At 38.2% G+C, this 13,287-nt stretch overlaps 1 protein-coding gene across 1 annotated transcript; it reads left to right on the forward strand.

Moving 5' to 3' along the window:
- Positions 1 to 2,779: 2,779 nt before the first annotated feature.
- Positions 2,780 to 8,711, forward strand: LOC146378341 (interleukin-21 receptor-like). Its single transcript, XM_084944933.1, has 8 exons — positions 2,780 to 2,849; positions 5,038 to 5,173; positions 5,289 to 5,443; positions 5,601 to 5,752; positions 5,846 to 6,008; positions 6,366 to 6,462; positions 6,545 to 6,629; positions 7,874 to 8,711. The coding sequence occupies exons 1-8, from the start codon at positions 2,780 to 2,782 to the stop codon at positions 8,408 to 8,410; spliced, it is 1,395 nt and encodes a 464-aa protein (XP_084801059.1). The 3' UTR covers positions 8,411 to 8,711.
- Positions 8,712 to 13,287: the final 4,576 nt, after the last annotated feature.

A 13,287-nucleotide genomic window follows, 5' to 3' on the forward strand; every position in this document is an offset into this window, starting at 1 on the left:
ACATGCAAACCAAGCAAAGATTTTTTTTACATGTACTGAGCGATGTCGATTTACTGTGAATGTGTCTTTTCTCACAATCTGATGTCTATCAGTTTCCTCTCCATGTCAAGTTCTCGTTCCTGGTTTGTGAATTGTTCAACAAATGAAAACCTGCTCTTTGTAAAGTGAACATCCAAGTCTAGAAATAATAAGAAATTAAAGGAAAACCAGTGGAGGATCTCAGTCATCTGTCAGGATTATATAATAAATAAAATAAAGTGTCTGATGTAGAGAGGAGCAAGTGTATTTAAACTTTATAGACAGTTAAAAGAGCTTTTGAATAATTTCCTACAGTTGCTTAGTGCAGCTTCTTTAGCTGTGGGGAAGTGTGATCCATTTTATGTGCTTGACAGCTAGAATCTAATTTTTGGAGAATGCAATTTTTGTTTTCTAACTTCTCCTCTCTACACCAGATAGTGCCAGATAAGTATTCCCAAGAAAACTTAACAAGAAATGCATCTTGGGACTTCCTGTTTACTTTTATTTGTGGTTGTGAAACGGGAATGTTGAGGAGTTTAATTGTTGGATATGCACATAACTCGTTGAAACATATTGGTATAATTGCAGTGCAGTAGTAAAACATCAGTATTTTAACAAGATGATGTATTTCTGAAATGGATGATACAAAGAACCTGTATGTGCAGCGCGGAACAGCCATTTTCTGGCGAGATCATCTGTGTGTTCCGGTATTGCAAGTGAACTGAGATTGCTGTGGAATATAAGTGTTTATAGAAAATGTATGTAACACTTCCACATTTTTTAAAGGAGCCTTGTGTGATTTAGCTCTTTGTAATTTGTTCTGCACAGAGAGAGGCCACTGCCGTATTTTTGTGTTTGTATTTTATTTCATTTCCCTTATTCCTCACACTGGCGCATCTTTTTATTTATCGTTTATCCTGTTACTTACCTCTCATACTGTTGATGTTCAGTACAAGTCCATATGGCTGCCGTTTGACAAAAGTGAAGGTCAAAGGACATTTATGTTTATTCAGTTGCCATTGGCAATAAAAACTGCACATTAAGAACCCCAGTAATTGTGTCCTGTGTGGCTAAGCATTTCCCAGGCTACATTTAAATGACCTTGTAATAAGAATAAAAAAGAATCTAAATCTAAAGTCACTGCCAAGCTTGTTTTTACAGTTTTTGCAAACAGCTGTGTTGATGTTCAAAACTTTTTCCACACCAAATGAGATTTAAATCTTGATAAGGAAAAACATTCAGAGGCAGCCATTCTCTCGAGCCTATCTCTAATCAACTTGTGGTTGGTAGCTTCACTGAAGTGTGAGAAACCCAGCAAAAGTCACAAGCAAACCAGTGCAGTAGTTCTCAGATTGTTATTTGTGTTCAGAGCTGTGTCCAGGATCTTCACTTGTTCTAGTGCTTAATTATCATTCTTTAACATGAAGCTTTAATTCTTTTTGGGGTTTTTTAGTTCCCATTTATGGTTTTGTAATTGTTGAGCTTTGGATGCCCATTACTTTACTGCTCCAGCCCTATTTTGGAGTCTTTGAGTATGTTATAGCTCCCTCATGGTTTCCCTCAGTGTTCTCTCTGTCTCATCTTCCTGCTTCCCCTCTTATGTGGTTCATTCATGTTTCATTCCTTGTTTCATTTATCTAAGCAGTTATTTTCCTGTTTATTTTCTGATAACTACTTTCCTCTTGTGCTTTGTTCAGAGTTTTACTGGAGGTCTGTGCCCGTTCCTTAATCACCCTTTGTGTGTACACCGTCCATCATCTTATGCTGATGGTTCTGTGTATCTTTTCTGGTTTGCTCTCTATATTTTGCTGAAGTGTTTGACTTGTTTTGTTTTGTTTTTGGACCTTGGACTCATCCTTCAGCTTAATAAAAAGCTTTTTTTTCTCCTGCATTGGAGTTCCTTATTCTGTAACCTACAGCACACAGAAATTACTTGTTTGGCTCAATATTTGAAACCTTAAACATGTTTAATATGAGCACTAATAGTTTAGTACTAAGAGTACTAGTAACAGTTTGTGTGTGTGTGTGTGTCTGTGTGTGTTTGTAGACATAATGGGTCCCCATAAATTGTAAACTTGTTGCACTATATTATGGAAGACCATCAAACCACCAAAAAGTAAATACATTTAGGAAGAATAATTATCTTTTTTTTCTTTTTTGACAAAGTTGATTTTTTAAAAAAGAAACTTGCACGAGCACTAAAGCGAATAAAAATGCAACCCTAAGTGACATAAAACAATGTCTCTTTAGGTTTTGTATCACAGAAAAAAAAACTTTAAAGAACAGGATAATCTTCAGAGACTGAACAGTTTTATTAGTACAATGAAACTAAATCAAAAGCACGTGCCCAAACCAAGAAGGCAAGAGGGGAAAAAAACCCCAATGACGTAAAAAAAAAAAGACTTCCTGTGATGTGATTGATAAGTTTAAACCTCAGCTCTATGTCTCATTCACCGTCTGAGACATCACTGGTACCACAGATCTGAGGTAATGGCACATTTACTAAAATATCACTGAACTCATGTCAGCTGTTGAATTTATTCATTATGAAAACTTATAAACTTGATGCATTTTATTTGTTATTTTCCTATGACAAGTGTAGTTTACGAAAAGATCAATTCCAATCTATTGTAATATAGATGAAATGGTACAAATTTCATAATACTGAAGAAGTAGATACATTGTAATGCAAAATTCAAAGAGGCTTTAAACATACATGTTTTATTCATATCCATAGAACGATACCTGTGTTCAAAAAGACATGAAGTGCTGGCAGCTCCTGTTTGGGCTTTGGTGCTACGGCATCCTTGCAGTGACCAGCGGGATCGAAGGTATTGCTCATTTGTATGGAGATGTTTTTCACTTAGCTATGGGAAGTCATTAGTAAGGCAGCTTATGGTTTATCTCATCTTGTGGCTGTATCATATCATCCTTTTCTTCCTACTATGATTAATTGCATAGCTTTTAATGTCATACATTCCAGTTGTCAGTAACAGTAGGAGGTTCAGAGGATATGTTTAAATGTCAAATAGTCACACATGTGATCTATCATCATATCACATGTTGTTTGTTTTGAGCTTTGATTAATATTTTGATTATTAGATATGGAAAGTAGCTTGATGTTTACCAAGTAAAATTGATTGTTATTTCTATTACTGTGGAGAAATGATGTACTTTTTTACTCTGCTACATATTTGACAGCTGGATATGCTGGTTATTTACCAATCAAGGTTTTAAATAAAAAATAAATAGAGTGCCTTCTTAAGGATTGAACCTTTTAAGGGAGTGTGCACATGGGATGACTGAGCTGCTAGCAAAAGAGATTTACCCTCTAAACTGGTGATTATCAAAATTCAATCAATCAAAATTTATTTATATAGCACATTTTAAAGACCGAAGTACACCAAAGTGCTTTCCAGTAAAATCATGATACAGATAAAATATCACAATATAAAATATAAATTACAGATATCAATAAAATAAATAAAATATAAAATAATTACATAATCTAAATGCAAAGCCAGATGTAAATTACCCTAATTAGCCTTGAATGCCAGGTTAAACAAATACATTTTTAGACGTGATTTAAAAGACTGAATGGAATCTGATGCGCGAATATGAAGAGGAAGAGTATTCCATAACCTGGGCGCGGCAACGGCAAAGGCACGGCCTCCTCTGGTCTTCAGCCGAGACCTAGGTTGCACTAAGAGCAGTTGGCCCAATGATCTTAGTGCTCTCTGAGGGCTATACAGAGATCAGCTAGGTAGTCAGGTGCCATATTGTTTAGGATTTTATAAGTAAACAATAAAATTTTAAAATCAATTCGGTATTTAATAGGAAGCCAATTTAAGTTGGCCAGAACAGGGGTGATAGAATCATACTTTCTAGTGCCGGTCAAGAGACGTGCTGCGGCATTTTGGACCAGCTGCAATCGCTGAAGAAGAGAAGATTGGAGGCCCAAGTAGAGCGAATTACAATAATCCAGTCTTGAAGTGATGAAAGCATGAATGAGTTTCTCCAGATCTTGGCATGGTATATAAGGTTTAGCCTTAGAAATTAGGCGTAGTTGGTGAAAGCTGGTTTTTACCACAGTAGACACCTGTTTATCTAGTTTGAAGGAACTATCCATGAAAACTCCAAGATTCCTAGCAGCATCAGTGAGGTGGTTAGCAACAGGCCCGAGTGTACCGGTCAGTTGTCCCAGAGGCATATTTCTATCAAAAACAATCATTTCTGTCTTCTTTTCATTTAAAGTAAGAAAGCTACGTGATAACCAGTCTTTGACATCCCTCAGACAATCAAACAGAGGATGTAGTGAAGATGAAACATCCCCAGTCAGGTGGAGGTAGATTTGAATATCATCAGCATAGCAGTGAAAAGAGACATTATGTTTTTCAAAAATGGAGCCCAAGGGCAGCATGTACAGAGAAAACAACACAGGACCCAATACCGAGCCCTGGGGCACACCACAGCGAAAAAGGGCAGAAGAAGAGGAATATTTTCCCATCATGACAGAGAACGACCTCTCAGAGAAATATGATTTAAACCATGACAGAACATTTCCAACCTTGCCAAAAGGATATCATGGTCAACCGTGTCAAAGGCTGAAGTCAAATCCAATAGAACTAAGACCACAGAGCGCCCAGAGTCAGATGATTACATGGTTAATTGTATAAGGCACAAAAACATAGGCGTATCCAGTGTGTCAAACAAAATAAAATTCTTTTCAATTTTTTTTTCATTTGTTTCGCAGCTCCTCAGATTATCCTCAACCTTATATAGCTGCACCTCTACCAGCTAAAACCTGCCCACTTATACATCCTCTTACACTGTTATATGTCTATATTAATTCTAATGTTCTCTTTTCCTTAAATAAAAGATCTGAATAATTATTAAACTATTCCATAACTTACTATTTGTTACTTTGTCATACATAAGTATAGCATTGAAGTAATCAATACCAGAAACTGTGAAATAATAATTGAATATTTCTTTTCTTCTACTTTTTCTTTTTTCTAGCTGATGTACCATCATGGATGTGTGTGACTGACTATATACACAACATTACTTGTGTCTTCAACAACATCACTGCTATTCCATTGGGAAAGAACAAAACGAACTACAGCCTATATTTCAAGGAGAAGTCCGAACACAAGTAAGTTTTTCTTAAATAAATACATAAAATACTTGATTTTTCTTACAGAATTGAAAGTGTGTGTTTCTGCTTCTAAATTCACAAACATGTCCATGTTCTGTTTTTGTTCCAAAAGCCCTTCTTGTCCACTTGTGGTGATGAATCACAGTTACTACTGTGAATGTCAACTCAACAATAAGCTTTGGGCGGATTATAATTTCTATGAAATTGACATTTGTGATGAATCTCAATGCATCAATTTAGAAAATGAATTTTATTTAGCACATCACAGTAAGTATGAATTACACTTGTAGTTGTTGATTTTGTCTTAATATGTTAATGTGCTTCATTTTTAATGATAGTCTGAAAAAAATATTATGCACCCCCTTGATGCTTAGAGGAACATTTTGATATACCTAAATATGATTTGATTGATATTTCTAATCAGTTCAGCTGAAACCGCCGCCTGAGCTTGTGGTCCAAGAAACAACAGAGACTTTCAACATTACATTTAAAAGTCGGTATGATAACCATTTATACCTTGGTGGTGACCTCCTGTATGAAATATTACTTCATACACCTGAAAGCAGTGAGAACAAAGTAAGATGAACTGTTATGTGCAGTATATTTACTAAGAATGTGTTTTATTCTAAAAGAATCAGACAATAATTGTTTCTTTAAACGTTTCCACAGACTTTTACGGTTCCACCCCAAAAGAAGTTTGAATCTATTAATCGGAAATTGCACCTGAAAAATAGTGAATATTGCATTAAAGCAAGATATAGACCTCAAGCATATAGTGAAACTTGGAGTGAATGGAGTCAACCAACATGCTGGGAAAACAAAGCAGAAGAAGGTAAAGGACACATTTTTCATAAGTAAAAAAAGGCCTCTGTTATCTGGAGCTTTCTAAAAATATGCTAACAGTAAAATTCAACTACATTTGCTTTAGCAACTTTATGACAATGATAAAGGAATGGATTTTTAGGTTTATTTAATGCTATTCATAATCACAAACATAGGTGGGACGCTGCTCGTGTGAAGGAGCCTTTTGTTGTCTTGTGAGGTGTTTTCTCTGAACAATGTTTATCAAAAACAAGCACTGCTCTCTTCCCTTTCTCTCAGTGCTTTTGTAAAATAGCACAGATACTTGATAGATAATGGACTTGCTGCCATCTTTGTAGTGTGAGTCAATAATTCTGTGTAATTTCAGAACCAGAAACTTTATTATTATTATTGGCCAAATATCTGTTCCCACTGTGTCTGGTTGTGGGAGCTCTGCTGTTTGTATTCTACAGTCCAGCTGCAAGGTAATTCATCTAAGCTTTGGAATGATTGCATGTCTGATGAGGATAATGTGCCTCTTATTCATATTTTGTGTCTGTGTGGCAGAATGAAGATAAAAACTCTGTCCTACACTCCATCCCCGGCTCCTTTCTTTCAGCCTCTGTATCAGCAACATAAAGGTGATCTCCAGGTGAGGAGATAACATGAGTGATTTCTGAAGGAGTTTTTGGTTTTCATGCTTATGTTTAGCTTAATTTTAACTTCTGTTAAAAGGAATTAAGTGCAGGAATCCTAACATAAGGGTCACAATGGAAGCACAGTGCAAAATGACACATTAGAAATGAAAGAAGACCACATAATTAATGATAGATGTGTATAAGCTTTATACACATCTATCACATAGTAATGATAACTTCACAGTGGATTGGTCAAGGTCCATGGATAGGCAGATAATCTGCTGTGGTTACCCCTAACAAGAACATCTCTGGCATCCTTATTTATTTGATGTGTCAGTCAAAGACAGCGTTCATAGTGTTTGTGACACTTTAGTAACATTCTGACGCTGCAAAAAATGTGAATACCAGCATATTGTCAAACTAGAAATGCAAAAATGCTGAGTTTAGTGTAAGGATGTGTTCTGTCTATCATGTTGACCATCTGGTAACTGGTGATAAAAGAAAGCATTCAGCAAAATAGGATTTTGACAGTTTATCAGTCTTACTGAAATAAACCCAGTGGCTGGAAAGCAAACCCTCAATCGTGTGACGCAGAGCTCCAGATCTTTCAAAGGATAAATAAACTCTAACTACAAGTGACTTTAGATAAAAAGTCGGCGCATCATTAAAACATTCGTCCTGTGCTACCATATTCATACCAAGTTTTATGGCAAATCACACAATTTTTGCTAACACGATTCAGTTAAAAACAGTTCATGGACGCACAATACTCAACTCTGCACTAGAAATATGAGTTGAAGAGTTCACGGTAATCCCCTCAGAAGCAGAATGAGACCTTTCAGTCAGAGCAGGAGTGGATGGCCAAATGATAACAAACAGTGCTAAAGCCTCACAAACAAGCATGAGAAGAAGTCTGTTTCTGTTCATGTAGCGGTTCTACAAATGTCCCTCCTTGAGTTAGTTGTTAGACTTTATGATACTGTGTATCTGGCTGCTGTGAGAGAAAGCTTTCACCGGTCAATAGGACCAGAAATGAACCACTCAAATATGGTTGCAATGACAGATGGTAAAAACTGCAAGTAAAAAAATAGACACCCTAAGTCAAATTTGTAACGGCAGCATGTTACCGTGACAAACCATTAAACATCTGAGTGTATACTGCATTGGTGCTTCATATTCTGAGAGTGCAGGTAGTACACAAGTGTGCTTTTTTCTACTGCGTCACACCTGATGCATCTTCATTTTGTTTAATTTGCAGGAATGGCTTTCACCGAAAGGTAAAAATGTACTAACGCACAAAGCCGATGAGAGCATGATAAGTGATAGAGTGGCTGTTGTGCCAAAACCCAACACGAAGGACCCAGAAGAGACCCAGATCTTCCTAAACCCTCCAGTGATTCAGCTGGCATTCCCTCAGTGCCAGACCTCCTATGTTGGCCTGCCTGGGATGGATATGGCTCCTGCTCCTATAGCTATGGTCTGTCCAGCTAACACCTCTTATACTCAGCTCCCCTGCTCCATCTGGGAGAGGGGCAGGGAGGCAGAGATTGCCTCCTCTCCACCTGAAGATGTCCTGGAGATCAGCTGTGTTGACTCTGGCTGCAGCTTTGAGGATGTGACACAAAGCCCAGAGTACAGTTTACCAAGCAGTCCTGTTGTTGAGACTCTAGCACCATGTTACTGTAGTGATTACTGCATTCTTAACAAAACAGCTGAAGGTGTTGTTCCTGTTTTATTGTCTAAAGAGAGCAATGTAAAAGTTTCATCTGATTCCCAGCACGAGCGCGAGAGTTAAAGCAGGAAATGGTTCTGTCCGTTTGTTTGGAGCCAGAGAAATTCATAAGAGTGGTGGCACTGACAGCCATGGCTGTAGACCACATGGCAGGAGAGATTCCATGAAGTGGCTTGAAGCTGGCCAGTTCACTTGTTGCAAGTTGCTGTGTGTTTTTGATAGCAGCGGGTTTGTGCTTGAACTTCATACAACATTTATATCTGTTCAAATGTATGTGATTATCATTTTTTTGGACAAAAACATAAAAAACACCATATAACACATAGAGTAGGCTTCTGCTTTGGCTGATTTGCATATGTTAACACTTGACGCATTCTGACTGCAGAATGTTAAGACGTGAATGTTTGTGAATTCCACTAGAGCTTTGGATGATATGATTTTCTGTAGCTGTATGGGGAAAGTGTTTTGTTCTGTTTTTTTCAATTTAATCTACCTTATTTGCAATATGTTTATACTTTGCATTTAGCTTTTACTAAGAAATCAACAATAAAAGAGATAAAGATCCATATCTATGCTTAAATCAGTAACTTTGTTCTTGTTTTACTGACTTGTGAGAGATGTGTTTGGATCTTTCTTGGATCATTATCCATCTCCAAGTTGTTGTGCAGGTGATGCAAATATTTAGTGGAAACAATTGTTTTGAAATTTTCCTAAGGGAACAATAAAGTGTAACCTCAATACGAAAGTTTCACTATTTATTTCTCCAGTCAACATAACCAGTGCTGTTGCTGTGGGTCTTTTAGTCTAAAGCAGCTTTAATTTTTAGCCTGCAGATGACAGTCACTATGGTGGACTGGGATGCTTTGTAACAGCCATGGAAATTGCTTTGCCATTTTATTCAGCACACATTCAGGTTTTGTTCCTTTTAGTAGCTGCAACATGTTACTACATTTGGTACATCTTGGAAGCATTTGGAAAAAGACAAAAAACTACCCACATTATGAAGGTGGTTTCTATCGTGAACTTGAACAGCTATTAAATAGATTCTAAAGTAAAGGTGGTTTCTTTAACTGTCACTTCTAAGGTGAAGAATGATGTTAAATGTGACAGATTGAGAGGATACTCTTTTCATACACATGCGTACAGCACACAGTGACAAATTTCTCCAGTTTTTCGCACCAAAATGAGATCATTCAGAACAACTTTCTATTGATTTTCAGTTATTTCTACCATTTAATGGGATAAGTGGCCCCAAATAATGCCAGCAAAATTCCCACTCACAGCATAACAGAGCCTCCAGAGTCCCTCATAGTACTGATAGATTTCTCGTCTCTAATTAGTATGTAGCTTGGGCAGCCACACATATGTACCAAAAAAGTCCTTCTAGAAACAATGATCGCACTTGCAGACCATCTAGGGGCAGAATTATTAGTTTTAGTGTATTTTATGTTTGTTTTAACTTTTGTTTTTAAATCACGTTTGTTTCACTTAGTTTCCAGAGTGGATTTTCTTGTTTCAGTTAAGTTATTTGTTTGAGAATATTTAGTTTTAGTTAGTTCAGTTTAGTCTTCTTAATCATTATTGTATGGAGACTATATGTCAGAGGTAAGATTTAGGAAAATCTGTAGCTATTACAATAAAGAAAAGTCTAACTTTTGAAATCAAGTGAAGGTAGTTTTAATGTTTTAGCTTTTTTAATTGTATTTTTTAATAAACTAAAATATCATTCACATCTAGTTTTAATTTTCACCTCGGCTTTAATTAACAATTGCAACTCTGATGACAACTTTCTACAATCCATTTGTAGAATCACCATCAAATTGACTTTAGTCCAAAATAAGGTTTTAATTTTTTTCCCATCCTGAAATTATATTTCTACCATCATTCACTGATGTTGTGCGAGTGTGTTAAAGACTTAAACTTAAAACTACAGTTCCCTGTGACTCCTTCGGCGGCTGCGGCCGAGCAGACGTTCAAACACCACCGAAGAAAAAGTCATTCGGCAGAATGGGGTGATTTAAATGTGGAGATTTAACTGAACCAAGCTTTATATCGTATTTCTGGCCTCTCTAAGAATTTCAACACCAGACTGTGGCTGTAGATACTTTCCTTTCCCCCGGTGCTGCTGTCATCTGTTGGCGGCTCGTTGTGTGAGTAACTTTGGGTAATAACAAGCCCGACTTCTGCGGTTGTACACCATATTTGGCCGAAGAGGAAGCCGCGGCTGTAAAAACTGTGACCCACGTTATCTGCGGCACCTGAAACAGCAGGGTGCAGGAGCACCAGAGGATGGTGGCCGAAAGGGACAAAGACATAAGAAAGCTGGGGTCCAAGTCAGACAAAAGTAAAAGTGAGCCGAAGGTGCTGCGGCTTTAGGTGGGCAGAGTGCGGCAGGATGAACTTTCCTGCTCTGTCAGCAGCGCTGAAAACAGCCGAACAACCACTGAGTCAAGTCTGGTGGTAAGTACAATGAGTCGATATTGAATTAGATGGAATCCACCCACTCATTTTTCTATTCATCTATCTGTTCATCACATGTAGGTGCAGCTGCTCCTGCGCAAATTTCCCCCAAATGCCATGACACAGTGGCGGCTTTTCCCCGTCAACACGCCCACTCTGGTGAGCCCTCACCTGTTAAACAGGACCCCAGTGGCTATCATTGATTGGAGGTGTGTGAGGCTAGTTTGCTGGGCTGGACCAGCAGGGAGGGTAAGCATCAAGCCAAGTAACATTTGTCAAGAAAAATTATAAGAAAAAGGTAAGCTGGGGCTGAGTTAGTAATAACACTGAACACTGACTAGGCAGAACGATGCTTCTCATGCGTGTTTGCAAAGTAAAACCCCCAGATAAGGCTGTTACAGTAGAAATACATTACGTGAGAAACGTGACTCGTGGACAGACGCCTGAAAAAACAGTCAGGTTTTAAAACGAACGAGGTAGTAACAGGTAATTTAGCTTCCCTCCTACAGGTTTCAGTCGTTTGTGGTTGGCACAGTGTGCATAGATTTACCCATGAAGAACCTGGGGCAAAACAGTGAGCTGAGACTGATTTACTGATACTGCAGTTTTAATGCCAGTCTTTAATCAGTCCGAGGAAGGACCTCCAAACACGCTAGAACTTATCACATGATTTTCACTACACAATTACTGCCCAAAGAACCCTAGAGAAAATCTGCAAAAAAATTTCTACTAGTCTAAATTATCCATTCATTTATTCTCTTCCACTCATCCTTGTCAGGGTTGCAGGAGCCTATACAAGCTGTCTTCAGTTTGCACAGGTTGCCAGTCAGCCATAGGCCTAACACTTAGAGACAGACAACCATTCGCACCTATGGGCAATTTAGAGTTACCAGTTAAACCTAACCTCACTAATTGCATGTCTTTGGACTGTGGGAGGAAGCCAGAGTACCCGGAGAGAACCCACACAAACATGTGGAGAACATGCAAACTCCACACAGAAAGACATTGGCATGATGGTGGAATTGAACTCAGGATCTTCTTGCTGTGAGGCAATAGTTCTAACCACCATGCTGCCAGTCTAAATTATGCTTTTTAAAAAAAAAAAAAAAAAAAAAAAAAAAAAAAATGTATATAGTAGTTTCATGCCAAGAGAGAGGATTTTGCCTTCGTTGATGGAGAAGTGTAGATGCACTGTGTCGTTGTGGATGTGGTGCAGGTTATGTATGAGGACGGCAAGAAGGACAGTTGTGCAGCAGAGGTGACAGATGGATTCAAGGTGAGGTGGGATTACATCAGGTTTTCAGGTCTGTAGTCAGATTAGAGAGGAGGTGGAGGTATGCACTGAGGAGAAGAGGAATGAAAGCCAGCAGAAGCATGACAGAATTCATGTGTGTGAATGAGACAGGGAGACAGATGTTAGGGTGAAGCAGCAATCAGAGGGAGTGTTCGCCCGGGGCGCCAAACAGGCTAGGACCGCCACTGAGCGGGTTGGTGTGGCAGAAGAGGATGCTGAGGATTGAGTGAGGTGGAGGCTGAAGAATAAAAATGAGAACTTAATGTATGCAGTACTCATTTTATACAAAAATTATCACAAAGCTAAAAAAGAGCATCGTGACAGATATCTTGAATGCTAGGAAAACAGGGAAGTGGAAAGAAAGGGAAACAAAACATGACTTAAGTGAGCAGCAGTCTCCAGTGCTTCACCTAACGAAGCAACAGCTGAACTGTTTTTCTAGAATTGTCTTATCTCACGTGTAGCAGAAAGGAGGAAATAGTCTGCTCAGACAAACACTTCGCACTACTGGAATCACTGTGCATGGTTTAGGCCAGGGAGCGTTCCCAGTGTGCTGGGAGGGAGCTCAGCAGGGATCTTGGAGGTTAAAATCGGCTAATATCCGATTCGACCGCACTGGGTATTCACGATCTCGCTTCAGGTAATGTTTAGAAGACTTTACGGCTGCAGTGAATGTGTGAAAACTGCTTTCGAGTAACATTATGAAACTTTTGAGGGAAGTACTGAAAGTGGCTTCTTCATTTTAATGATTCATCGCATCGATGCTGAAGCACAGACAGCGCTGTGTGTCTAGGTGGAGGCTTTTCACACCATCTTTGAGTGCAACCTGCCAAAAGAGGTTTTAGCACAAACGACAGCGCTGTTGGAAAAAGATTTTTTTAATGTGTTTAGATAAACATTTCATCCTCATAACTGTGCCCATTATTAATGGCATTTAATTTTACAACATTTTTTGATCACTTTAAATACATAAACAGCACATCAGTCAGAAGGAAAACACAAGTACACTTCTAGATTTAAATTGGAGTCATTAGTTCCAGATTAGGTGACACTGTCTAATTTAAATAATGTGCATCTAGTATGGGGGCATTTCTTAGAATCTGGTCAAGAGCTAATAACATGTCTAAAATATATGAAATATATCATGACACTGTAAGAAACATTCTTTTGGGCTGGCTTCGTTAAC

Source organism: Perissodus microlepis, chromosome 11 (assembly GCF_051167445.1).
Source record: "Perissodus microlepis isolate ML-2025 ecotype Zambia chromosome 11, ASM5116744v1, whole genome shotgun sequence".
NCBI classification, from domain to species: domain Eukaryota; kingdom Metazoa; phylum Chordata; class Actinopteri; order Cichliformes; family Cichlidae; genus Perissodus; species Perissodus microlepis.